Genomic DNA, 27971 nt, shown 5'->3' with positions numbered 1-27971 from the left:
CCATACACAAAAATAAATTCAAAATGGATAAAGGATTTAAATGTATGATAGGAAACCATAAAAATTCTAGAAGAATCCAAAGGCAACAAAATCTCAGACATATGCCAAAGCAATTTCTTCACTGATACAGCTCCTAGGGCACTTGAAACTAAAGAGAAAATGAACAAATGGGACTACATCAAAATAAAATGCTTCTGCACAGCAAAAGAAACCATCAACAAAACAACGAGAAAACCCACTGTGTGGGAAAACATATTTGCCAATGTCATATCTGATAAGGGCCTAATCTCCAAAATTTATAGGGAACTCATACAACTTAACAAAAGGAAGATAAACAATCCAATCAAAAAATGGGCAAAGGACCTAAATAGACACCTTTCAAAAGGACATTCAGAAAGTCAAGAGACATATGAAAACACGCTCAAAGTCACTAATCATCTGAGAGATGCAAATCAAAACAACAATGACGTACCATCTCACACCTGTCAGACTGGCTATCATCAACAAATCAACAAACGACAAGTGCTGGAGAGGATGTGGAGAAAAAGGAACACTTGTGCACTGCTGGTGGGAATGCAGACTGGTGCAGCCACTATGGAAGACAGTATGGAGTTTCCTCAAAAAACTGAAAATGGAACTCCCATTTGACCCTGTGATCCCACTTCTAGGAATATATCCCAAGAAACCAGAAACACCAATCAGAAAGGATATATGCACCCCTATGTTCATAGCAGCACAATTCACCATAGCTAAGATCTGGAAACAGCCTAAGTGCCCATCAGTAGATGAATGGATTAGAAAACTGTGGTACATCTACACGATGGAATACTATGCTGCTCTAAAAAGGAAGGAACTCTTACCATTTGCAATGGCATGGATGGAACTGGAGAGCATTATGCTAAGTGAAATAAGCCAGTCAATGAAGGAAAAATACCACATGATCTCACTCATTCATGGATAATAGAGACCATTATAAACTTTTGAACAATAATAGATACAGAGGCAGAGCTGCCTTAAACAGATTGTCAAACTGCAGCGGGAAGGCCAGGGAGGGTTGGGGGACAGGAGGTAGGGGGGTAAGAGATCAACCAAAGGACTTGTATGCATGCATATAAGCATAACCAATGGACATAAGACACTGGGGGATAGGGGAGGCTAGGGGACTGTCAAGGGCAGAGGGGGGAAAAGGACACATATGTAATACCCTTTGTATTACTTTAAGCAATAAAAAAATAAAAAATAAAAATAAATGGCAGAAAGAGAAAAGAGACTGTGAGAAAAGACACTTCCAGAAAACAGTCCTTAAATGAACATCCTAGAATATCTGTGACAGGCTACAGCCCACTCAGGTGAAACTTGAGGCTTCATCCTTCTGGAACATTCTCTGATTCCCTGACAGAGGATAGCACATCAGCATCCAAGGAAGAAAACTTAGATTTCACTTAAAGCCTTTCATGCACAATTTATTTGGCCAATTTTGCCTGTGATGGGAGGCAAAATGGTTGTTGTTGTTTTCTGAATAGCTTATCTCTTTGATTTTGAAAGCATCTATTTTCTGTTGTTATTACTTTCCCTGGAAGAATCAAGTTCTGGGGGGAAAGAAGGTGAAACAGAACTTATGGCAATTCTGGTATTCAAAATGACAAAACCTGTTGGGAGAGGATAAACCCTAATACACAATGCTTAGTGCTGCCCCTTTCTAGGTTTGATGGACATCTACTGTGTTCTGAATAAAATAGGACTCCTCCTTTTGGGGAACACTTCCCATGCCACCCATGTGGCTCTAAAAAAAAAAAAATTCACGCCTATAAATTACTAGCCCCTGTTAGAGTCTTAGATTTCCCATTCCACTTACCAAGGAATATTCCTAGCTTTTTAATAACCTGCCTGAACTCTATACACTTGGGGACTCTTATTAGTGTTGAATTCAACACAATGACCATCAGTGGACAGACCCCAGACACACACATTGGGCTCTGGAACCTGGATCCTATAGCGGACCACAAACCAAAACCTGGACCCCTAGCCCTGGAACTCAAACTCAAAGTGACTCTCCTGACTCAAGCATACTATGCAGCACAAAAGCCAGAAACCAGATGCCAGAGACTGACAGTGGATTCTTAAGACCAGATTCCATACACCAGAATATGAATCTATAGCTGCACTTGGACCCCACACAAGAACCCAGGACACAAAGCCATGCCCAAAGAGACCCAAAACCCCAGACACACACCCAAATACATATGTGACTCAAAACCACAGACCCTGGACATATAACAGGGGTCTATAACTAAGATGCCATAGCCACAATCAGGACTTGAAGAGAGACACCAGACCTCAGCTGCCCAATGCAAGGTGCATGAACTGAACCAGATCTTCATGTTATACACAAACCCATGATTCCTTAAAGAGAACCCATGTCACTCTAAGTCCAAGCAGCTAGTTTCACAAATACTTTTTTTCATGCCAATGTCAATGTATAAGAGAGAAAAAATAATTCCAGAACTTCAAAATTCTACCAAACCCTGCAGTGTCACAGACATAAGGCTAACAGAATGAAAAAGTAATAATAATGCTTATCTTTGCTGGCAGGTATCCATGATCTCTCGGCTGCAGCGGTGTCAGAAGTTAGCCGTGTCCCAGCCGATAATTTCACAAGGCCGGCTCTTCAAAACTGCGGGAGATTTAAGAAGTAATGGTATTGCTCAGTGGATAGAGCGTTGGCCTGCGGACTCAAGGGTCCCAGGTTTGATTCCATTCAAGGGCATGTACCTTGGTTGCAGGTATATACCCAGTAGGGAGTGTGCAGGAGGCAGCTGATCGATGTTTCTCTCTCATCGATGTTTCTAACTCTCTATCTCTCTCCCTTCCTCTCTGTAAAAAATCAATAAAAATATATGTATATTAAAAAAAAGAAGTAATTATTTTCTGTAGGGAGCAGCTATAGGGTTAAGCCAACATTGTAACTATCTTGACCACCACCTTGTTTTTCTCTGACTATAAAATAAAGCCTCAGCTTGCCAGCTGGATCTCTTTTTGTGTCCTCATACAGGCACAGGAGATCCACCGAGCCCCAGCTATATTATTTTGTCTGTCTTTTCTTTAATCCTTCACCACCCCTCCTCAGGCTTACTGAACCCTTGGCTGTGCTGGTGCAGCACAATTTGCCTCATACCTTGTAAATTCTAACAGCTAGGCTAATAAACAAGTTAACATGATCAAAATAACAAGAGATGTACTACATTTAACACATGCACAAGGAAAACTCACATACAAATGAATGCCAAAGACAATCCTATATAATAAAAGCCTAATATGCAAATTATCCCCTTGACTGGGAGTTCGACCATGAGTTGGCCTGGGAGTTTGACCAGGGGGCGGGGCCAGCAGCAGCAGGCAGCCTGGAGAAAGGAGCCCCCCCACTCCCCCGTCAGCAGTTGTTAGCCGCTAGGGACCCTACCTGTGCACGAATTTCATGCACTGGGCCTCTAGTAAGGTAATATTAGGAACAGGAAATGTTGGAAAATGGGAAACCAGGGTCTTAGGTTGTGGAGGTAAAATGGGTGATATTTAGGAAAATTGCAGGGTATGTGGCATGTTAATTTTCATTAGGTAATCTCAAAAACTATAGGATGGAAAGAAGGGGTAAGATATGAGTACCCAGAAACTCCTGCTAGCCTCGCCAGTGTGACTCAGTGGTTGAGCATTGACCCACGAACCAGGAAGTCATATTTGTTTCCTAGTCAGGGTACATGCCCAGGTTGTGGGCTCGATCCCCAGTGGGGTGCATGCAGGCAGCAGCCAATCAATGATTCTCTCTCATCATTGATATTTTTAGCTCTCTCTCCCCCTCACTTCCTATCTGAAATCAATAATTATATATTTTAAAATAATAAAGTAAACGTCTGAAAAAGCAAATGAATGGATAAAAGCTACCCTGACCAGATAGAAAAATGTATTGTGTTATAAAGCTACAGTAATTTAAAAACTTGGGTAATGTCCTGTGAATAGAAAAGTTGGTACAAAGTCCAGTAATAAATTTAAATACATATGGAAGTTTGGTATAATAAAAATATCTCTTTAGACCAATGGAAAATGGTGTTGGAACAACTGAATGGGAAAAATATTGAAAGAAAATCAACTCATTTCACTCATAACTAGTATAAAAAACTGAAAGCTACCTAAACCATAAGAGATCAAAAAGTGAAAGAATGGAAAAAGATATATTAAGCAAACATAAACCAAATAAAAATTATATGATAACACACGAGTCTTAAAGGCAAAAAGCATTACTATAAATAAAGAAGAGCATTTTGGATCAATAACTTCATTTTACCAGGAAGATCCAAATTGAAGCACTTCATAACATGAAATCAAAGTACACAGAACAGAGCTGCAAAGAAAACGATACAATTTTATAGTCATAATAAATTTTGATCACAATACATATAACACCCCTCTCTCACTCCGAGACAGAGCATACCTCTTTCAGAACCAATAGCCTCCCACAAAGACCCCAGTAAAGATGTAAAAACTTAAACAACCTGAGCAGCAAACTGTATTCAAGGTTCCGAGAACCCACTTTACCCAACAACCTTTCCTGCTCAAAGGCATGAAGGTGTTATTCCCAAGTTTTACACGAGGTGGCAGCAGAGGAGCACACTTCAATTATAGTTTATCAGACCATGCAGTGCTATGAAGCCAGTTTCAACAAACTTCCAAGAATCGAGATTATATACAGTATGTTTCTTGTCATTGTAGTTAAGCTAGAAATCAGGAACAGAAGGCACCTAGAAACTCCTAATATTTAAAAGTTATGAAATACATTTCTAAGTAACCCCCAAAATACATCACAATTGGAGTTAGAAAATAATTTGAACTAAATGATAACAGTACATACCAAAACTTACAATGAAAAATGTGCACTCATATATGTGCATATTCGGAATAAAAGCTGAACATTTACATGTTTTGTGTCCATATTAGGAACCTAGCCTGTCCAGTGTAGCTCAGTGGTTGAGCATTGACCTGTGAACCAAGAGGTCACAGTTTGATTTCAGGGCACATGCCTGGGTTGTGGACTCCATCCCCAGTGGGGGGGCCTGCAGGAGGCAGCCGATCCATGATTCTCTCTCATCATTGATGTTTCTATCTCTCTCTCTTTCTCCCTTCCTCTCTGAAATCAATATATGTATATACCTAAAACAGTAAAATTAATGGAGAGAAAACAAAACAAAGGAAATGTGTGTGTGTGTGTATAGATGTCTGAAGGGGGATATACTTAAAACCACAGCAGTTTTTTTTAACTCTTGGGGTAGAGTTTTGAATTAATTTTATTTTTCTGCATTATTGAAATAAACTGCAACAAAGCCATTTTCATTTTTGGAAAAAATGTTCTAGAGGAAAACATGTATAATGTATAATAATAACAGCATAATAAGCAAATCAACCGAATGACAGAACAGCAGAACGACCAGATGACTTCCGGATGACCACACTATGACACACACTGGTGCAAGACCAGCCAAGGCGGGTGCGATGTGATTGCTGGGGGGGCCTGCCATCACCCCACGATCGCCCCACAGTGGGAGGCCCAGGCCACAGACTGGCAGGGTGATCAATGGAGGGGGGTGGCGCTGTGGCAGGTGGGTGGGGCCTCCCTCTGCACAGCCATCAATCTGGGGGGCCCCCGTAATCCATTGCCCCGCAGAGGGAAGCCCAGGCCACCAGCCAGTGACGCTGGGGCAGGTGTGTGGGGCCGGCCACTGATGGCCCCGCAGAGGGGGACTCAGGCCAGCCAAGCTATTGCACCCCACATCTGTTGCCCACAGAGAGGCAACCGAAGGAGGGCGGGGGAGGGGGCAGAGCCGCAAAGATGGCAAGCAGTGGCAGCAGTGGGGGCAGGGCCAGCTGACGGCAGCCGGGGAAGGAAAGCCCTGATAGGCCCTAATCACTGGCCAGGTGTCCCAGATTGCAAGAGGGCACAGGCCGGCTGAGGGACACCCCCCACACACACACACACACCCCATGCAGGAATCCCATGCACCAGTCCTCTAGTTTATCAATAATAAGCTGGACTGTTGTGGTGACAACACAAGTCTTTCCTTTGCTCACCAAGCCTGGCCTCTTAGTCTAAAGAGAATAGAAGCTCTTTCTAATTGTTTAGCCCAAAATGGCTCCTTTCATAATTTGCATTTTTTCATGTGCAATCCCAGCAGTTCTGAGAGGAACTCCTAAGGTTTGGGTCCCTGGAATTTACCTGAGCCTGGCTCTAGCATTTACAAGTGATGTTTTTCTGAACACAGAACAGATCTCTCAGGGTCTTCATTCTGTAAATTGTAAAATGCACACACACACCCTTTTCTTTTGTCAATCTTCACCCAAGGATATTTTCCTCATTGATCTTTCAGAGAGGGAGGGAGGGAGGGAGGGAGGGAGGGAGGGAGGGAGGGAGGGAGGGAGGGAGGGAGGGAGGGAGGAAGAGAGAGGATGTGAAGGAGACACATCGATTGCCTGCCTCCTGTACTCACAGGGGGTCAAACCTGCAACCCAGACACATGCCCGGGACTGGGACTCAAACCCGAGACCCTGCGGGGTGCGGGCCGACGCTCTAACCACTGACCTACACCGGCCAGGCCGAATCCCCCTGTTTTATGGCTTTAACATTCATTGCTGACAGGCCGAGCCTCAGCGCCTCCGGAGAGCCTGCAGGGTGGGAGCGCAGCTCAGTGGACTGACAGGGAGGCGGCTCCGGGTGCTGGTTCAGCCACAGGACGGGCCGTGAAAAGTGGTCCCACAGGAAAGGCTCCCTGGTGTCCCCCCGCCTCTCGACTCAGGAAAAGTCCTGCTGGTCGTCTTTTATCTGCGACCCGCTGTTTCTCTCGTGCCCCCAAACCAGCTATTTTACGAGGCGTGTTGACGCAACTGATCTAAGGAGACATCTGTATCTGATACGACTTACTGATGGTTTGGGGTCATTTACTGACACTTCTATGCTGTTCCGTTAATTCACACACAAGTGAATGGAGAACCAATGAGGTAATATTTGGAATACAAACGCTTTGGAAACGGTGAGGCAGGGTGATATTTAGGAACAGCTCAGCACACTCGGCAGGTTGTGTTGATACGAAAACCCAAACCAATGGGACGTGTGCGGGTGGGGGGCCGCAGGCTCCTGTTTGCACCTTCAGGTCTGAGGCTGAGGCCATTGGGCTCACCTCCCTCCTGACACCAGGCGTCGCCATGGAAACCTCTCAGGAAGAAACTACATCAACGTGCACGATGCACAGCTGTGTCCTCTGCGTTCCCACCTTTGGACGGTAAATAACAGCTTCACATCCAGACGCTTAAACTGTCTACATATTTCCCCCCTTTAATCCCCCCTGATTTCAGCGGAAGGAGAGGAGCCGGAGGAACCCGGACCCGCCGGGCCCTGGGATCACAGCCGCGACATGCTTTGCGTCCAGGACCAGCCGAGTCCCGTCCCGGGGCCATGTTGTTGCAGCTGAAACTCATCTCCGTTCCTCAGAGTCCGTCCTTCAAGCTGCGGACAGTGACACCCAGAGGCTCCGCGCAGAAGCCACAGGAGGGCCCGGGGCGGCTGCGGCTCCTGAGACATGAAAGTCCCAGCGACAGGGGAGCCGCCCGGAGCCGCCTCAGCTGGGGCCCCGCCACCTGCCGGGCCCCGGCGCCACCTCCCGGCTCACACCTCACGCCCCTCACCTCACACCCGGCCTCTCCTCACGGCCTCTGCCCCCCTCACCTCGTGCCCCTCTCCTCATGGCCTCCGCGGGCTCACCTCAGCCTCAGCCTCACGCCCCTCGCCTCACACCCGGCCTCTCCTCACGGCCTCACCTCAGCCTCGCTCACGCCCACCGAGCTGCTCACCTCACACCTCAGGACCGAGCCGGCTGACTTGTCCCTGGAACCCCGTGTGGCTCCCCCTGGGCCACCTTCCTCTCCTCAGGCCCACCCTCCGCTCCCTCAGGTTCAACGCGCCTCTAGCCTCAGTTCCCGCACATCCGGGCAGGTGGGACGCACAGCGAGGCCACGCCCCTAAGTCCCGACCCGCTCCAGCCTCTGGCCCGGCCCCGCCCCTCATTCCCACCTGGCCCCGCCCCTCATTCCCACCTGGCCCCGCCCCTCCATCAGGAAACAGCTTTGTGGCTCAGCTCTTTTTTAGTTGCTAATCCTCAGGGGAGGTGTTTGCATTGAGTTTTTATGAGGGAGTGGGAGAGAGAGGAGGAGACAAGCACAACCATGGGTTGCCTCCCACCTGCAGCCCTCAGGCGGGGAATGGTGCCCTTGAGCAGACCTGACCAGCGGCCCTTCAGTCCCAGGGCCGACGCTCTAACCACTGAGCAACACACTAGGGCTGCAGCTGGACTTTTATCTGTGACCTGCTGCCGGCCTCATGTCCCAACACCATTTATTATAGAATGCACATTTTTCCTATTGACCTGAAGAGACATGTTTATCATATAAAACTTATCTTTGTATTTGAGTCTATTACTACACCTTCTGTTTCATTAATTTGTCTATTTAGCCCAGTCAGTGTGGCTCAGGGGTTGAGCATCGACCTATGAACCAGGAGTTCAGTGTTCAATTCCCGGTCAGGGCACGTGCCCGGGTTGTGGGCTCAATCCCCAGTGTGCAGGAGGCAGCTGATTATTCCCTCTCATTGATGCTTCTCTCTCTGTTCCTCTCCTTTCCTCTCTCTCTAAAAATCAATAAATCATACATTCTTTGTAAATGTGTCTGTTGGGAAGCAGTGCACTCCTGAATCCTGTCTGGAGGAGGTGGACCAAGAGGCCTCTCCCCAGGAAACTGGTCCTAAGGAAGCACTGACTTGGAAACAGCGGGAGAAAGTGCTCACAGACTCCAGCTGCTGCAGTGCATCCCACCCCAGGCATCCCCTCTGGTTCTCAAACACTCGCTGGCACTCGACCCTGATCTCAGGCTCCCTCTCTACCCCCCACACTGCCTGCACCAGCACGGAGACATCACATCCAGGTCTCTCCTCACCCGTTTCCTCAGATGCCAGCTGCCCATTAGAGTTGGCCTGGAGTCGGGACACATAATTCATCTCAAGGTCTCTATTGGTCCCTCATGTCCCCTTGACCCCTTTCCTCATGTCCTCTTTCCCATCACATCATGGAAAAAGCAAGGATGGAAAATTCAGCTCCAGGTCTTTCTCCTTTTGCCAGGCAACCGCTATAACCATGCAGGCTGGCTAGAGCCATGATACAGAATTCTGCTCAAGGCCTTTCCTGGCCACTTACCCCACTTGCTCTTCACAGCAGGTTGAAGCAGGGAGGGAGAATTTGCCTGCAGGTCTCTCCTTGCCCATTGACTTATGACCCCGTCAAAAGGTGTGTGGAAAGGGGATAAATAATTTGTCTCTAGTTCTCTTCTCAACCCTTAGCCAAACACCTGCTCTGCCCCTCACATACTGGTCTCAAGGCAGAATGGAAATGTTCCCCCAGGTCTCCCATGTTCTTCCCCAGACACCTCTCATCTCCTTAATAGCTGGTTCAAGCCAGGATAGAAAATCTGCTTCCAGCTCTCTCCATGTCCCTTACCCCAGAACTCCCCATGCAACTCACACAACAGACAGATATCTATAATAATAAAAGCGTAACATGCTAATTAGACCAGACATCCTCCTGGATGACCTTCCGGATGAAGCCAGGGCTGTGAGGGAAGCCTAGGTCCTGGGTATTAGAGGGAAACCGGTGCCAGCAGCCGGGGTAAGGAAGGCCCACTCTTGCACTAATTTCATGCATCAGGCCTCTAGTATGGATAATAAGAATAAAGATCCCTCCTATAAAGGGCTCCTGATGAATAACTGAGCTCATATTTAGCAAAAACAAAACAGTCCGTGATGTCACCCCACCTCTGTGGCAGCCTCTCTCATCCCCTTAGCTCTCTCCTCACCCCTTAGCCAAATACCTGCTCTGCCCCTCACATACTGCATGTTATATAATATGTGAAGATGAATCAGCGATCAACAGGGCTTCTTTAACAAATTGCCCAAAAAGGAGATATAGTGGAACATAAATTTTATAGACTGCAAGCCAGGCTCTCTGTGCTCTGAGAATGTGGGTGCCCTTCTGGGTAACCACCACCCCAAATCTCCAGGACAGTCCTTGGAAAAACGGAGCAGTTGGTCACCTGCTGTGACATAAACTTCCACCACCAATCCAAATTCACCGGATTTGAGTGTTTTCCAAGCTTTTTAATCCGGTATTGTCAGTGTTGTTTGTCCGAGCGCTTAGAGCTCCCACAAGAAAGTCCAACGGAGACTGCTCAGCGCTGACCTGTTGGCATTCACCGTGTTTCCTCCATGGAAGTGGGAGGTGGTGACCCATCCTCTCACCTGGATACTATTAGGTTCTGTGTAATCGGGTCACGTGAACGTCTCAAGGTCTGAAAGGTCTTTATTTCCTGATTGGCAACCTTCACACAGGGCCCCAAGGCATCATGGCCAATTGTGTTTTATTCCTTAATTATTTTACCTGCCTCCCATTAGCGGCTTGGGTCTAGTCAGGGCTTGTTACAGCCCAGTTCCAAGTGGGTGATTTGCAACACCCTGAACCGGCTCTCCTGATTAAAGACACATTCCTTCCTAATGCTGATGAGCAGAAAGGGGCTGCAGCCACAGGAAACCTTGGCAGGAGCGATGAGTTGGGGCTGGGGGAGCACTGTGGGGAGCAGCAGCTCTCACTGACTCAGCAGGTCTGGCAGGGATGGCACCCTGACCTTCTCAGGGCGGCGCCCGGCTCTGTGTGTTTATTTTAATGCTTTCCCCTCAACTTGCCAGGATAAGGTGGGGATGGGGATGTGGAGGGAGGAGGGGGCAGGTGGAGTGGCTCCAGGACTTATTGGACATTCTAGAAAGCACCCATCATAAAAGGCTGATTGCCTGGGGTGGCCAGTGATCCTGCTGCCAGCCCAAGGGGAGCCAGTTCAGCAGCTGGGACCTCCTCTTTGGAAGATTCTTTCCAAACTCGCTTCATTTGGCAGCCACGCCTCTTTCCATCTCTGTTCAGTGCACAGTTCCGGTCACTGCACACGCATGCGCACGTGCTCACCCCTGCCCATGTACACAATGCTCAATATGCATACACACATGCATGTACACACATGCATGCATACCACATCCATCCACACACCAGGCCACACTTGCACATGCACATGCACACGTATGGACACAGGTGTGCACACACTGCATAGCAGGTTTCAGCCTTATCCTGACCGTTGGCTCCAGGTCAGGTCCCCGTGGGTCTCAGGCCGCTTGCACATTGGCTCCTAGTCGCACTGACCTGTCTGTGACAGGGCATGTGCTGGAGGCCCCGTGCTGCTCAGCTCTGGAAGCTTCTCTCTCCCTCCACACAGCCCTGCCCTTCCCCTTAAACAGCCTCCACTATTCCTTTGGACCTGGGGGTGGTGCTTGCAGCCAGGAGGTTTCAAAGGAGCAACCTGGGCACAAGTCACCAGGGCTGGGCGATGTAGCAGCCCCGCCAGGAAGACCTCAGCTTTGGGGCCATTGCCCATGGAGGCCTGGATTTACTTTAAGATGTTCCCTTTTTGGTGTTTTCAGCCAAACTTCTGCTCTCACCCAGGCTCTGGGCCTCGTCACTTATGGGATATGCCCACTTTTCCCTTCTCCTGAGCATGGTGGCCCGGCCTCGCATTACCTCACTGGGTGCAATGTTTGTTCTGACCCAGCCCTCCACCAGGCGCCGTGGCCTCTTCCCGGTGCTCCCTGGCTCAGCGACAGCTTCCTTATGGCGAGCCCTGCACATAAGGACCCAGGCCAGACCCATTTCTGCAGAGGCCCCAAGCGGCCAGGAAGTTCAGCTGGGACTGCGAGGGGCGGGGAGCGGTGTTTGGAAAAGGCCACTAGGACCTGGGGTGGCGGGGGGGTGGGGGGGTGGGGGGGTAGGTCCGGGTGGGGGGGGCTGTACGTGGGCTGGTGGCAGTGCGGTCAGATGTGCCTCCGCTGACCACCTACAAGGAAAAGCGCACGGGGTGCGGCTCCGGCCCGGGGAGCTCTCGCTCTGCCACTCGCCAGCACCTGCTGGGGACTCGCCTCAGGGAGCTGTGTGGTCTCTCCCGTTCCCAGGGACCCAGCTGCACACGCAGGCATCGGGGCGGAGGGGCCTTTAAGTCCCGCGTGGAGCCAATGCTCTGATTCTAGGAACCGGAACCGGTGCCCATGGAGAAGTGCGTTCTGTCCACGCTGCGCCTTTGACGAAAGCAAGTATCTCTGGGACTCTTTGTCCAGCGGAACCTGTCACAGAGTCTGTCCACTTCGGCGGAAACAACGCATCTGTCTTTCAAACATAAACATTCATCAGGCGCCCGTGAGGCGGAAGACCTACAGTAAAATGAGCTGGCGCGGAAGTCGGGGTGTCCACAGAGGAGGTCTGGGGTGTCCACGGAGAACAACGCCGAGACACATCACCAGCTGTGGGACAAAGGTGTGACGTGGCCATAGGCAGTGGTCCCTGCCTCACACCAGAGGGACCCAGGCAGGGCCTGCACAGACGTCTGTCCGCGCTTCCCCTGTGCTGGGGCCCACCTTGCACATCCTGGGTCCACGCTCCTCCACTGCCAGGTCACCCTTCAGCAGCGACCAGGCCTGTGTCTTCCCATCGAGGCCAGCTCACCCACCCCATCTCTCCTTCCCAAGTATCACCTGTCCTCTTCCAGGTGCACCTGGTCCCAAGACTCCCTTTCCAATTCACTCTCAAACACCAGCTTGGTTTGCCTTTGTCCAAAATCAAACCAAAACCAAAACCTAGCAAAACTACAGATTCTCTACCTAAAAAATGGTCACAACCTTGTCAAATCTGACACTTTCAGTCCTAATTTTGCTAAGCACATTTGAAAGAATACACACCTGTCCCCGCCAAGGGAAAAATGAAAACAAAACATCTGTGCTGTTGGCTTGCTGTGCACCTCGGTCTTGCAATGCCTTCCTGCTGGTCCCTCCCCGTCCAGTGGTAACACTGCCACTCCCTGTAGGTCGTGGGCCTCTCCCGCTCTCCTGAGGGACCTCGCCCCTCCCCAGCCCCCTCCTTTTCATCCAGACTCCCTGAGGGTCTGCTGACTTGGCTCACCTTGCAGGAGCTGCAGGTGCACAAGCTGTCACCCCAACCTGGGACCCAAGCCACTTTCCTCCAGCCCATTCTGCATCCAACACTGCAGTGGTCTTTTGAAAATGAAGTGTAATTTGATGGTGTCATCTAATTCCTTAAATTTTAAATGATTTTCCTAATGGATTTAATATTTTTTAAAAAACCCATACTCTTTATCAGGTCCTGACCCTGCAACACATAATCTGCCTCTAGTCCATTTCCCACAACTGTGTTTTTCTCCTATCCACCATTCCCTGTGTTTTGGTTACATGTAGTTTTTCATGTTTTACACATGAAATTATTTTCATCACAGGGGTTCCATACATGCTGCTCCCCTCGCCTGGATGTCTTCACGAACGGTTTCCCTCTCTCCATCATTATTACATGGAGAGAGGCCATTAATGAGAGGGAAGTGGTTCAGGGAGGGTGACTTCCACGATATTCCTTGGGACACTGACATATGGAGGGACTTGAGGAGGAAGGAGGTGGGCCAAGGGCCCAGGCAGAGGGTGCACCTTGCGTGAGAGCCCAGGCATGTGTTTGGTTTGACAAAGGGAGGGAGGAACAATGGGTGTAGGAAGTTTCTCCTGAGAATGAAAGCTAAGACCATTCACAACCCATACTGTGGTGTGACCTTGGGATCCAGGAGCTACACATTAACCAGGACCTCGCTTCTGAAAACAGTCCCTGCATTTTTTTATTTTTATTTTTGATATAATCCATTCTGTGGCATTTTTAAATGATTAGTTACAGTGTTTTGTTGCCCTGAGCCCTACAGATAACTTCTTTTGTGCTGAATCATAAAGTTCTCATTAAGGGACTGAAAGAACTGTTATTGCTACCTTCTTAGCTGGTCCTAGTTGTGGAAACCAGCCGAGAGGCCTGTGATGTGCACCTGCTCTGAGTGTGGCCTTGGAAGCTGGTGGCAGCTGCTGCGGCCGTGGGGTGGCTGAGAAAGCCACCACTCTCTGGGCCTCAGCTTCGTCCCCTGTAAACTGAGGGTGTGGACGTGGCCCTGACGCCCTCCCATCGTTCTGTCGATGCTCTTTGACCTGTGCGCTTCTATTGCACAGACGTAAGCGGAAGGAAAACAGATCGATTGTGAGTCACTCTCTTTAATACAGAGGTTTTCTGAAACAGAGGCTCACACCGACAGACATCACTTCAGCTGTTTCCGAAGCAGATGCCGATCCTGTTTCTCAGCCCCAGAGAGAAGACAACGCACTCCGACGGTGACAAGTCACCCTGCAGGAGCTCGGTGCTGGCACAGCTCTGTGCTCCTGGGGAACTGACTCTCTCCCAGCTCCCAGCTCTCTCCATCGCTAGAATGAAAGCCCCACAGAGTCCTCTCCCAGTGACATCGTTCCAGGCCCTGAACCCAAGCCGGTGCTTTGGCCTTCACTCTCTGGCATGTGACAGAGCACTCAGTGCAGGAGACGCTCTGGCCTTGAGCATAAGTGACACGTGTGCTCCCTCGTGTCCCTGCAGATCCTGAACCTCACCTGGAGAGGGACGGATTCGGCGCCACCGTGGTCCCATCAGGAAGCCTCTGCCCAGGGTTTGGTGCAGGCGGCACACCTGCCTCACAAGTGAGGGGTTTTCCAAACCAGCCAGCAGGGCCCAGTCACAAAGGTGACTGTACCTCTTGTGTTCATTAGTAGCTGTGCTTCTGAGAGGTTTCATGCTCAAATGCTCTAAGGCAGCGGTTCTTAACCTGTGGGTCGCGACCCCTTTGGCAGTCGAATGACCCTTTCAAAGGGGGAGCATGAGACCATCCTGCATATCAGATAAAATACATTACAATGCATAACAGTAGCAACATTACAGTTATGAAGTAGCAAAGAAAATAATTTTATGATTGGGTCACAACATGAGGAACTGTATTTACAGGGCCAGAAGGTTGAGAACCACTGCAGGGCTGCCGGATCAGACAGGACGAGGTGCTGGAGCAGGAATAGACTTTCCACCTCCTGTGAAGCACTGGGTTTTAGACAAACCCCGTGCAGCCGGGTGGCACCGGAACACGGCCCACTGCAAGACCCTGGGCTCTGGAGCCTCCTCCTGGGGTATGGGGCCTCCTCCTGGGATGTGGGCGCCGTGGTGCACTATGTGCACACACACACCCTTCTCGGAGGCTGGAGTCTCATCTCTGTTGCAGGTGCATTTTTGTTAGGAAACATTCTTGCTTGGAGTGGGCTGTGTGGCAGGGTCCCCGACACTGCAGACGGCCGACCAGGTGAGAAGGTCCTGGGAACAGGGCTGGTGTGAGGTGCGTCCCGAGTGGAGCTGGACTCCCTGTGACCTCCCAGGCCTCCCTCCTCCCAGCCCGAGCCAGCACACAGGGTGAGTTATGCTGCCCTGCCCCTGCCTGCCCGCCCGACGGAAGTGTTGACATTGGCTCAATGTGTCTTCTCGCCCATAACACAGTAACAGGTGTGTAGCCCTGAGATTAGGTGTGGGCAGCAAGGAGGTGTTTGGAACATGTACATCTTGGCCTTTTATTAACTATTGCTGAAAAAAATCACAAACCAAACAATGTGTCAGACTTTCCGAAGAAGTCCTGTCCTTTTTAACTGCGGCCACTTCCCATTCACCTAAAGTGAGTGCTGAGCCATGGAAAAGATCATGTTCTGCCAGACATTCCTGAGGTGATCTGGAAGGTCCGAGGTTCTCCGGCCCTGGGGTCCATGCTCACCTGGGGGCTGAGGCTCACCTGGGGCTGTGCTCACCTGGGGCCCGGCACCTTGGAGTTGCACTGGCCTCACCCAGCCCAGAGCCTACTCAGTACTGCTCTGTGCTCCTCTGACAAATCTTGTTTGTTCCCTCTCTGATTTTTCTCTTTATTCTCATTTTTTAAACACACGTCGCCTTATATAACACTAGAGGCCTGGTGCACAAAACCCGTGCAGGGTGGGTGGGGGGGTGGTCCCCTTAGCCCAGCCTGCACCCTCCAATCCAGGACCCCTCAAGGGATGTCCAACTACCGGTTTAGGCGCAATCAGGATCAGGTCTAAACTGGCAGTCAGACAACCCCCTCACAATCCTGGACCACTGGCTCCTAATCGCTCACCTGCCTGCCTGCCTAGTCACCCTTAATTGCCCCACCCCCTGCCAGCCTGACCGCCCCTCACTGCCTCTTCGTGCTGCCTGATTGCCCTTAACTGCCCCCCCTTGCCAGCCTGGTCGCCCCCAACTGCCCCCCTGCTGGCCTGGTTGCCCCATGCAGACTCCTGTTCAGTTGTTTGGTCATCCTTCACTAACCCCCCTGCTGCCTGGTCATAGGCAGCCATCTTGTGAGGGTGTGAGGGTTAATTTGAATACTACCTCTTTATTATATAGAATTATCTACAGAAACCTAAACATGAGAGCCTTTCCTGTAATGTGAGCATTTGCTGCTCTGAGGTTTCTCGGTGTGGATGTTGGGGCAGCATCGGCACCCCGAGGCAGCCCAACCTGGCCCAGGTCACCCATCAGGGGAGACACTGGGGCACTGAGCAGTTGTATGCGAATCCGCTGAGGTTCTGACCCATTGAACCGGTCTGTGCACTTGGTAGGTTAGTAAACCCTTACACCTGCTGGGTGGCATTCATTTCTTGAAAACCAGCCTGTGCAGAGAGAGACAGAGTGGCCTTTGGGACCAGGCAGATTTGGGTTCAAACTCTTCTTTCTCTGACACATTAGGTTTGGACCCAGGCAGCTGCTCTGTGTCTCCACACCTCAGCCCCTCAATCCATTCTGAGTTTATTTTTGTACACAGTGTGAGAAAGTGATTACCTTCATTTTGTTTACATGCACCTGCTCCAGTTCCCCCAACACCATTTATTGAGGGGCCTGTCTTTCCCCCATTGAGTGCTCCTGCCATTTCTGTCTCAGATTAATTGACCACGTGGGTGTGGGTTCATTTCTGGGCTCTCTGTTCTGTTCCGCTGGTCCACCTGTCTGCTTTTTGGACCTGTATTTTACTGTTTGGATTCTGAGAGTTTGTCACCATACTCGGATATCAGGGAGTGTGATACCTCCAGCTTTGTTCTTCCTCCTCAAGACTTGGGGGCTTTGGTGGGGGAGCCACATGATTTCCGACATCACTTCCAGCCTCACCTTCTGTGGTCCTTGCTGAGTGGGTCTCTACCCATCCCAATACATGCCCACAAGGGCATTCTCTCTTTGGCACCTCACCACCTGCAAGGAAAACCCTGTGAGAACACGTCCTGGCACTCTGGGTACACACCTCGTTTAGAGCTCTGGATGCTGCAATTCTGACTTGCCAAGCAGCTTAGCAAACACAGTCCTCAAATCCTGATCACGTCATCCTGACTAGTCCCAGCCTGAGCCCTGCTGCTCACCTCCAGGCGTGTCGTAGAGTCGCTCCAGGGGTCACTCAGGGAACCGCGACCCGTGCACCGGCCTGGCCTGCTCTGGGCTGACTGCTTATTTGCTACTCGTTTACTCTTTCCCTGAGTTTGACAAGGGGCTTCTGAAAGCAGGCGATCCCTCACAACAGCCTCTGACCAGAGGAGGCCCGATCCGGAAGCCCATTTGTAATATGTTCTGCTTTTCATTCTCTTTAGACCTCAAAGCTTTAAGCTGCCAGGTAAAGGCTCTCTAGGGATTAAAGTAAACCTCTCAGTAAAAAATATGCCATTTATAATTTGCATGTTGCTTCCTTTTAAATAATTTGGATTTGGGTTTCCATTTATGGTTCAGACAGATTGGCCTCCCTCATCTCTGTCATCTATTTCCTTGTCGACAATTTATTATCTCTCCATCCATCCATCCATCCATCCATCCATCCATTCTGACAGACTATTTGATCCTCCTGTTAGAACATGAACCCTTCGTGGCAGGCAGCTGTGGATGCCTGGTGCCCCGTGCAGACCCCAGCTCCGCAGTGAAGGCTTGTCCTTGACTGAAGTCACAGTTGCTGCAAGACCACCAGGTGGACAGCAAGATGGGTGAGGAGATCCTGTAATTTCGTGTTCTGGCCCATCAGTGGCTCCCTACTGCTTCTGCAACCAGAGTTTAAGCTTCTAGCCATGAACTCAATGTCCTTCTTATTTGATATTTCTAACCTGGAACACTGAACTGGAATGTAGGTCTATTTATTTCATCACTAAAAAATGCAAGCAGCCCTAGCTGGTGTTGCTCAGTGGATAGAGCACTGGCCTGTGGACTGAAGGGTCCCAGGTTCGATTCCAGCCAAGGGCACATGCCTGGGTTGCGGGCTCCATCCCCAATAGTGGGCGTGTAGGAGGCAGCCAATCAATGATTCTCATAATTGATGTTTCTCTCTCTCCCTCTCTCTCCCTTCCTCTCTAAAGTCAATTTAAAAAATGTTTTTAAAAAATGCAAGCAAAATTCCCACACCAAGCCACTGTAGATCACCTCACTGCTTCTTATATTATTGAATTTTCCAAATTGGTAACTAAAAGGTAAGAACTTCTTTAGCCAAAGACAGAAAAGACAACTGCATTCAGCCACACCTGGGCCCCCACACCTCCCATGGGGTCCACACAGGAAAACAGGAGCTTTGCAGCACCCGGGACTTGACCATGGTCTTCATGGAAATAGAGTGATCTACTTATTCTCCTCGAGAATACCTGTCTTTGGATGCTTGTATAGGTTTGGGCATAAGCTACACCCCAGTCAGCACCCTGATTGACGGGTTTGATACCCAATCCCAGCAGCTCAAAACCAGGCAGCCACCAAGAACAAACTTCAGTCATGAGTTAAGTTACGCAAAAGGTTACAAACAGTGCTGGCTGTGTTATCTGTGCTCATTCTCCAATGATGGTATTATTAAAACAGAGAAAAAACATTTTCAAGCAAAAGATTGATGAAACACTGAAAGAAAAATAATGTCCTAAGTATTCAAAACTCTTTTTACTGCATTCCATCTTCAGGAAGACCTAGAGCAGCAATGTTCACCTATTTTCATTTCACGGCACATAAACTAATTAGCAAAGTGCTGCGCACCCCAATATACATATTTCTGGCCGATCTGAAAAAAAAAAGGTATTATTTTGATTCATTCAATTCATTCCTACTTTTCTCAAAGTTGCTCAGCAAATTGGGAATGGCTATTGTTGTATTGGCTGTTGTTGTTTTATTTTCTCACAATCTAAGGAAAAGAGGCCAGTGCTCCTGAGTAAAGAGTCAGGTATTAGTGTACTTTTTACAAATTCTTGTGGCACACGGGTTGGAAATCGCTGACGGGGGCCCTCTGATGCCATGGGACTCGCTGATGTCACTTCTCTCCTCATTTGTACTGGTGATGTGATGAGTTAAAGTCAGGAAGAAAGGAAGGAAAAGAAAGAGATGGAAAGTGATCACGGGCAAACGCTTGCTGATTGTTTCTAGAATTTCATGTTCATCCTATATAATAAAAGGGTAATATGCAAATTGACCCTAACAGCAGAGCGACTGGGAATCACTGGTCACTATGACACACACTGACCACCAGGGGGTAGACACTCAATGCAGGAGCTGCCCCCTGGTGGTCAGTCCGCTCCCACAGGGGGAGCTCTACTCAGCCACAAGCCAGGCTGAGGGCTGCCAGTACAGCGGTGGTGGTGGGAGCCTCTTCTGCCTTCTCAGCAGCACTAAGGATGTCCGACTGCAGCTTAGGCCTGCTCCCCGCTGGCAAGTGGACATCCCCCGAGGGCTCCTTGGCTGCCAGAGGGATGTCTGACTGCCATCTTAGGCCCAATCCCCTGGGGAGCAGGCCTAAGCCAGCAGGTGGTCATCCCCCAAGGGGTCCCAGACTGCGAGAGGGCACAGGCCGGGCTGAGGGACCCTCCCGAGTGCACAAATTTTTGTGCACCGGGCCTCTAGTAAATTAATAATAAAAGATAAAAAATACTTTGTCTTTAATACAGAATATACACTACTGCACTCCCCTTGCAAGTAGCATGTAGGAAAAACTATTTAGAAACTGCAGTAACCATGTGGTCTGATGCTTTATGGCACCACCAGCCCCGCTACAACCACACTCGACACTCACCTACAGAAAAGGGCAGTGTTCGGTACAGCCTTCCTGTCACTCCAGGACCAGTGACCAGTTTACAGACTAGGAACCAATGTTTGGAACAAGGAGACATCCCACTCACACACGGACCCTCCCGTCTGCTGGGAGCCTGCACCACCTATTAGTGAGACCAGACAGGCCACAGGCCTCACGTCGCCTGTAGCTCTTCCTCTGTTGTGTTTAATGAGGTCATTCTATATCCCGTTCTTCCATGAACAAATGAAACTGAGCTGCCACAGTAACTACTGCTCCTTCTTTTTAAAAGCAATTACAAGCTTTCTATTCACTCAGATTGAGGTGCACAATTTGGTTTCCTCAAAATCGTTCAGCAAATTCCGGGTTAGGAAAGGGCTTCTCAGCCCCCAGCACACACTCTGCCTGATCCTCACGCATCTGACATCTCCTCCAGAATTCACTCTGAGGGATCCTTTCCTCCCCCGCACCCTGCCCCCCCCCCCCCCACCCGTGTCCCCACCCAAGTGCAAATGCTTCTGGAAGATCTTGGTGGTTTTAAAACAGAAACCAATTTTTTTTAAGATATTTTTCATCTATTCTACGGAAGATGAACCTGCACCACTAACATAAATTTGACCTTAGTTTCAGTTCATCCCACTCTGAGTGTATAAAGGCACAAAGCAATTTTACTTAAAAGCTTTTGCATAAAATTCCTGGGACGGCTGCGAAAGAGCAGATGGGATGGGGTGCAGAAGGCCCCTCAAAAACTCTCATCCCTGACACTGTTGTGTTTAACAAAGTGCAGCCTCGGGAACAGCAGCATTTCATAGGAGTGACGGAGGGATTCACTGTCTTTCAATGGAGTCCACACTGAGAAAGGCCCATTGTCCGCCTGCACAGCCTCCAACGCACAGACCTGGGCCGTGTGCAAACAGCTGTCCGCTCAGAGCACTCTGCAGAGCAGAGAACACTGCTCACAGTCAAAAATTGAAATGCAATTAGACAGCAAATACGAAAAGAGAAGCAGGAGAAAGTAGGAGAACAGGATGTGGTATTATTCTGGTAAAACTAAAATTATGTGACGTGAATAAAACTATTTGAAGACTTGATAACTGTGTAAAAATAAATATTTAAGTCAAAGACCTACTCTTCTAGTAAAACAGTTACAAAAATAGAATATCATACTAAATGAATACACAATATACCAATGCGAACTGGTTAGAACTATTTTACATTGAACTATTTTACCATTGAAAAAATCATTTCTCTCCCCTCCACATTTTTCTCTCCAATAATGTTGTTCTTGAAGAGGGACATCTGAGAAAACACCGAAAGCTTTGGGAAACTTGTCCGGTGACAGTGTTCTTTGGGCTGTCGTCATGGACTCAGTTTCTCTCATAAGGTTCTGAATCTGAAGGCTGTTTTCTTTACTCTGGATGCTGTGAGCCGGCTCAGCATCTGGTCACACCAACTCCGTATCAACAAGGATCTGACCCTGGGCTCCCAGCCACCCGGAGGCTGCCCCTCCTGGCAAACATGCCCTTTGCACAGAGCTGAACTGGTGCCACTTCTGGGCACTGATGACACACGTCAGGGCGGGGCCTGAGCTGCAGAGTCCAGACCCGGGCTCCTTCCTGGAGATTCCACACAGGTGGGAGCCGGAACGCTGATGACAGGACCTGCCTCTCCAAAAATGGTCCCCGTACAAGAAAAGGACTTCAGCAGGATTTCAGCTCCCACTTATCTTTTCATGGTATTTGCGCTTGTTTGCCGCCCAGGGGGACTGGCGTAAGTGGAGTAACAGAGGAGCCCTCCAGTGACTGGAAACGTGCTGAATCATTAAAGCAGCCACCAGTGCCGGGTGCACAGTGCGTGATGCGGAGAAGTGTGCATGCAGGTGCGAGCCCCAGGGATAGAGAACACCGTCTTGGGGTTCCAGAACTCTGATTCCGAGGACTGAAAGCAGTTGATACCATGGCATCCTTGGTTTTCACGCCTTTGCCTTTATAAATTAATGTAGACATTATTAAAAAGCATCACAGTGCCTCTTAGCAAACCAGTCAAAAAGACGCCCTGAAAATACTTCCTCTGGAGGCCAGGGTGGGTCCACCTGAAACAAGGAAGCATCTCTAGGGGCTACGGTGCGTCACTCGGCTGATTCTGGATTTCTAAGTTCCACGGCCCCAACTTCTCCGCTGCATCTCCAACCTTAGGGAGTTCCATCAGCTTCTTCAGTGGAGCTCTTTATTCCTGGAAAAAACAACCGTGTGGTCACTTGGGTGCACTGGACCAGACCTGGCAGTGAGTATGGCCCTGGGGCCTCCAATCACCCAGGACAGATTTCAAGGAGCCCCACTGTTGGGAAGGCTCCCCACTGAGGAGTAATGAAAGCTGTCAATCAACTCCAGTCCAGGCTGAGGCCGCAGGGCCACACATTATACTCCCCAGGCTCCCCGCAGACCTTGGTTCTGTGATATTTGCTGCATTATCTTGTACCATAGAAATGCATACCTGAGACCTATGTGATCCTATTGACCAATGTCACCCCAATACATTTAATTGAAAAATTCATACATTTCCTTTTTGCATTTTAAATTTTGAAATGAAGTTGGCAGCCTTAGTAAAGAGCCATCTGGTCTCTCTCTGTCAGATAAATATCTGTCTTCTTGTAGCCTTTTCCTGGATTTTTGAAATCAGTTTCCCTCCAACTGTTCACAGGCAGTAAAGGAAATGTCTGAATGTTGGTAAAGCCAGTATGTACCATCACAGAGTTGAAGGACAGAACAGAAAGCAAGGCAGGCAGCCCAGATACATACCTGCAGGCAAACAAACCCCACCCTTTCCAAACAAATCTCCCTAAAAAGGCCCAGGGCTGAGCTGAGACAGGAAGGGGTGCCTCATGGCTACTCAATGCTGTTCACGTAAAATGCTCAGCGAGGGACCCAGCTAGGGTCCCACCCCGTGGTGGGTCAGCAGAGAAAGGAGCAGGAGGCAGGAGTGTGTGTGTTTGCTCCCCCAGGGCATCTGTACAATGTGAGACCAGCTCTGCCCCACCAGTGCCCAGGGGCCCACAGCTTTCCTTTTTTACTGAAGAATGATGAGAAGAGAGCTGGGGAATACCTGAGATTTTGCCTTAAAATTAAACAATGTTTATCCCAAAGGACAAGTTACCATTCTCTTATAACAATATTAAAACCAGTAACATATATCCAAAGCCACACAGCAGAGAGACTGAAATTTCGGCAGCCCTGCCTTTGCAGCAACTTGAAGGACAGGAAGATGACTAAACGCCCGCAGACAGAGAAGCAATTCTCATGAATTATACGCTGGGAAATAGAACACAAAATCACCCACGTGTAGCTGCCTGTTGCTCACGATCCCCATGGGGTCACTGCAAGTTCTGAGTCATTCCCCAGCTCTGAACTCTCCATTTTGACAAGTAAACATTTTTACTCCATGGGGGTAATAACCTTATGAATTTGTTCTTTAATCTGGATAGTATATTTTAATTTTAATTGCTAATAATACCTCTACCTACCAATGGGACAAAAACCTCCATGTAAAATATATTTGTTTTTATTTTCAGTTAGAAAGCAAACCAACTGATTTTCTGAATTTTTCATGAAATCCTGTAATAAATTTGTATGAATTCCAACACAAATGTGCTGATAAACTAGAGAAAAATTTCAGCTTGCATTCCTGCTCCCACAGCTTCCAGAAGTGATGGAATTAGTCTCAAACAAGTAACCCCATGAGGACAGGTCGGCTGCCAGAGGACCCTCAGCCGAGAAAGGGGTGGAGGCTGCTCTGTGCTCAGCTCTCTCCACTGGACCTTCACCCGAGTCCACATTGGTCCAACCAGGGGGCTGTGACCAGAAGCCGATGTCGCCTCAGTCCCAAGGAGCTGGACAGCCAGACACTCATTTCCTGCACCCAACCCTCCAACTAGCCAGACGTGGCTCTCCTGGGGTAAAGTTCCCAGGACTCCAGCCCTGTTCTGGGTCCAGGGGAGTAAACGTGTGAAGCAAATATATGCAGTGCTGGTGGCTGCTGAGGCAGAGAAAGTTGGGCTGGCTCGGTGACTCTCCCTTTCTCTGCTCAGACGGGAGGGGACACTGCCTGCCCCCAGCTCCCCCCAGGATCGAGAGAGAGGCAGAGGCCGACCCCATGAACCTCTGTTCTGCATAGCTTCACTCTCCGCAGTTCCTGTCTGTTCTCTCTGCCTTGACATCAACGGCTCCCATGTCAGGCTGACCACACTTCTTACACTTTCCTAGGCTCAACCCTAACCTCAGGGCCTTGGGAAGGTTCCTTCATGGGCTGCACCCCAATTCTGCTCAGGATGCTGCTTTGACGTTGGAGCCCTGGGCCTGGGTGGGTCTGGGTTTGGAGGGACCAGAGCTGAGTCTTTTATGTTCCTGTTGTTGAGTTTTGTTTGGGTTTGTCTGTGCATTGCTTGTTCTCAGCACATTTACCCTCCAGTCTACCTGCCATCTGTGCCTAAAGCACAGGAGGGACCTACTTATAAACGTACATGTTACATTTCCAATAGGTAGTGCTGCTTTCTTTTCCTTTTCTGGGTTCCAATCAAGAAACCCGGATACACAGATACCTGACTATACAGATCACAACGTGCAGAGTCGGAGACCCTCCCTCTTCCTTCCTTTTATGGACAATGGATGCCCTAAGTGCAGGGTGGTGACTGACAGAAGACAGGCCTCCCAGACCCCAGGTCAGGGCTCTGTGCACCTGACCATATCCCTCTGGGACCACCTGAGCCCCTAAAACTTGTACCCTCCACACCAAGATACCCACAGTGCCTGCATCTCATCTCATTGCCAAGAAGAGAATCTATGAAAAACACAAGTAAATCCTTTCTGTACTTAAATGTTGACTACCCATTTACATCCACTGGGGGCTTATGCTAGTGGCAATTAATCTTCAATAAATTATAAGAAGGAACTTAGGTCATGATCCCTCCAGGTCCAAAACAGACAATGACCTCCTCTCTCCTTGTTAACTTTCACACCTGAACTAGGACCATGGCCCCTCAGGGGCCTTACCAGGTGTCGCTTCCATTCTCACACACAGGTGAGCTGTGACACACAAGTCTGTGGCGCCTCCCCCAACAGCCTAAACACTGACACTGTGTCTTTAATTAGTTTATGTCGAGGGCAGACAAAATACTTCCATCACATGATTTTAAAAATTATACCAAGTTGTCATTGAAGGATAGAGAAGAAAAGATACTGTAATCTTTAAATTCTTGGTTCTCATAAGAGAACCCTGAAAAAGTGCAGCCTCCTCTCCCTTCTCTGTCCCTGGAAATGCCCCACAAGTGCCAGGAAGGGGGTACAGGTGACGGTGGGGGCCAGCACTCCTTAGCTCCTCAGCGGAGAACTGTGATCACTCATGGGCCGCTGTCATAGGGCAAGAAGCAACCTCCGGTATGGCCCTCAGAGGCACATGAGCTACAGAGTTGGAGCCACGCAGAGCTCAAAGGCACAGAGATAACCTAGTCCAGCGCCCAGTTCACCAACCAAAGCTCCTTGTACACTGAGCTGCCCCAGGGACAAAGCTCTCAAACAATGTGAAACATATCTGGCCAAAGAGAGATCTGTTACGAAATGAACGCCTAACTGCCACAAGGCCCGGTAGGGCCTCCTCCCAGCGTCGCTGATTAAGGCCTCCAGGCTGGGTGAGGCCCGCCCTCCAGGGACAGTCAGCTCTGATATAACCCCAGGTCGCCCCAAGTCACGCGGGAACCAGGGCTTCGGGCTATTTCCATGGCAGACATCATAACAGCAGGTGTACAGCTGCGCTCGGCAGCGCTTTAGTCCGAGTGTTTTCTCTTCCCATAGAAATGAGCCAACCGCTGGTGCTACGGACAGAATCAGGTTCCAGGCTGTCAGAGGAAAGGGCCTGGGACCGAGGGAACCTGGGTTGTCTCGCCCCAGACTCTGCGTCTCACTCTCCGGGTCCCTTCCCACTTCAGAGGCCTGCCCACCCGCTTCATGCAGCTCTGCCACCCACACAGCCCTCGCAGACGCCCACGGACACCCCGTGGTGGCTCACCCGTGGGTCCCGGCCTCAGCGCGGTGGTCACGCGGGCCCTGCCACCGTGGCGCTGGCGTCTCCGTGGCCTTCCTGCAGGTGTACAGCCACTTGATGATGCGCGCGTTCCTCTCCACGACCGAGGGGGCGCTGGGCGCCTGCTCCGTCAGCTCCTCCTCCTGCAGCCCCTCGTCACCGCAGCTGCGCCGCGAGAAGCCACCCTCGGAGGTGGCGACGCTCACGCTGCGGACTCTGAGGGTGCCCTGGTCCGAGCCCGCGGAGAAGTTCTCCCGCCCGAGGGCCTCCACCACCTCGGGCTCCAGCCCACAGAACTGGAAGAAGGTGTCGAACTCGGCAGCGGACTTGGAGTAGCGGGAGCTGAGGTCGGACTGCGAGCGCTGCAGACCCCGGCGCCTGGCCGCCTGCAGCTCGCGGGTCCCTGATGCGGCCCGGACGCTGGGGCACGAGGGCGGCGTCGGGGGAGCGACCGGGACGCTGGGGCGCTCGGGGGGCGTCGTCGGGACGCTGGGGCGCGCGGGGAGCGTTGTCGGGGGAGCGGCCGGGACGCTGGGGCGCGCGGGGGGCGTCGGGGACGCGACCGGGACGCTGGGGCGCGCGGGGAGCGTCGGGGGAGAGGCCGGGACGCTGGGGCGCGCGGGGGGCATCAGGGGAGCGACCGGGACGCTGGGGCGCTCGGGGGGCGTCGTCGGGACGCTGGGGCGCGCGGGGAGCGTTGTCGGGGGAGCGGCCGGGGTGCTGGGGCGCGCGGGGAGCGTCGTTGGGGGAGCGGCCGGGGTGCTGGGACGCGCGGGACGCACGGGAGCCGCGGCGGGGCCCGGCTTCGTTGGCGTCACCTCCGCGCCCGCGGCCCTGCCCTTCTCTCCCGCCGGGGACGTCTCGGGGGGCGTCGGCGTCCTGTCCTTACCCGGCCCCGGGAGGCGCTTCCTCGCCAGGCTGTCCCGGAGGCCGTCGGCGCCCGGCCCGCGCGCGAACTCGCACTTCTGCCGGTAGATGACCAGCGAGTCCGGCCTCAGTGGCCTCCGCGGTATCGCCCTGCGCGCCACAGCGCCGGGGGCGCGGGCCGGGGGGCGCGGGTCGACCGCCTGTCCTCCGCCCGCCCCGGGGCTGCTGCCCTCGGAGGCCGGGCCCCAAGCCGTCCCCGGCAGAGCCCGCACGTACTTAGCGCGGTCGGCCGCCAGCCTCTCCACCGCGCTCCTGAGCGCTGGCCGCGCCGCGTCCGGGTGCCCGGGCAGCAGCTGCTCCATCTGGGGTGCGTCCGGGCCGGGCAGCGCACGCATCCTGCCGACACCGCCGCCGGGCTCCCGTCCGCGGAGAGAGACGGGCTGCGGCGCGTCGGTCAGGGATCGATTCCGAAGTCCGAGCAGGGCGGGGGCTGGCGTCCGTACCTGCCGCCCAGGTCCAGACCCTGCCGACAGTGAGCCCGGCCGATGGAGTCGCTCCAGGGCCTGCCCGCGGCTTCTCGTTCGTTGCCGACCCTGCCGTCTTCCTACCCCTGGTAGAGGCGCAGCACCTGTCCCGCCCGCTCACCTTCCGCCCGCTCCGCCCAGCCCTTGCCTCCCTCCCACACCTCCAGGCCCGCACCTTCCGCCCGCTCCGCCCCGCCCCTCCACGCCTCCAGCCCTCTGTGCTCCTGGGGCTGGGAGGGCTTGGCTGCCAGGTCCCGGCTCCCCCTTCCCTCCAGAGGGCCGTGGGTCAGCGCTGGAGGCCAGCACCTCCGAGGTGGGGGAGGAAAGGGCAGGTGTCTCACGTCCTTTGAACTGTTAAGGTTGACC

The 27971-nt window shown here is 51.2% G+C and overlaps 1 protein-coding gene across 6 annotated transcripts; it reads right to left on the bottom strand.

The window, feature by feature from the left end:
* Positions 1-2637: 2637 nt before the first annotated feature.
* On the bottom strand, positions 2638-27716 carry FAM110C (family with sequence similarity 110 member C). Of its 6 annotated transcripts, XR_009448051.1 has the most exons (4): positions 26200-27716; positions 17489-19143; positions 17162-17324; positions 15482-15656 (listed from the first exon to the last, which is right to left on the bottom strand). XR_009448051.1 is itself a non-coding variant. In XM_059660650.1 (2 exons), exons 1-2 carry the CDS (start codon positions 27474-27476, stop codon positions 2653-2655), a joined length of 1299 nt encoding a protein of 432 aa, XP_059516633.1. In that variant the 5' UTR covers positions 27477-27715; the 3' UTR covers positions 2638-2652. The 6 variants fall into 6 exon arrangements, 4 of the variants coding, with proteins under 4 accessions (XP_059516633.1, XP_059516635.1, XP_059516632.1 ...); XR_009448053.1 differs by lacking the exon at positions 17489-19143 and having other exon boundaries at positions 26200-27715; XM_059660650.1 differs by lacking the exons at positions 15482-15656; positions 17162-17324; positions 17489-19143 and adding an exon at positions 2638-2674 and having other exon boundaries at positions 26200-27715.
* Between the last annotated feature and the right edge of the window lie 255 nt (positions 27717-27971).

This window comes from Myotis daubentonii, chromosome 12 (genome assembly GCF_963259705.1).
Source record: "Myotis daubentonii chromosome 12, mMyoDau2.1, whole genome shotgun sequence".
Lineage (NCBI taxonomy): Eukaryota > Metazoa > Chordata > Mammalia > Chiroptera > Vespertilionidae > Myotis > Myotis daubentonii.
Note: the sequence above shows the minus strand (reverse complement) of the source record. Positions and strands in the feature narration are given on the sequence as shown.

Bases quoted from the DNA above. Each gene is read 5' to 3' on its own strand.
- FAM110C (XM_059660649.1), bottom strand. From the start codon at position 27,476: ATGCGTGCGCTGCCCGGCCCGGACGCACCCCAGATGGAGCAGCTGCTG. The intron at 19,144-26,199 runs GTGAGCCACCAC...TTTTTTTTTCAG, and splicing joins GCTGAGGCCGGGACCCACGG to ATCGGCCAGAAATATGTATA.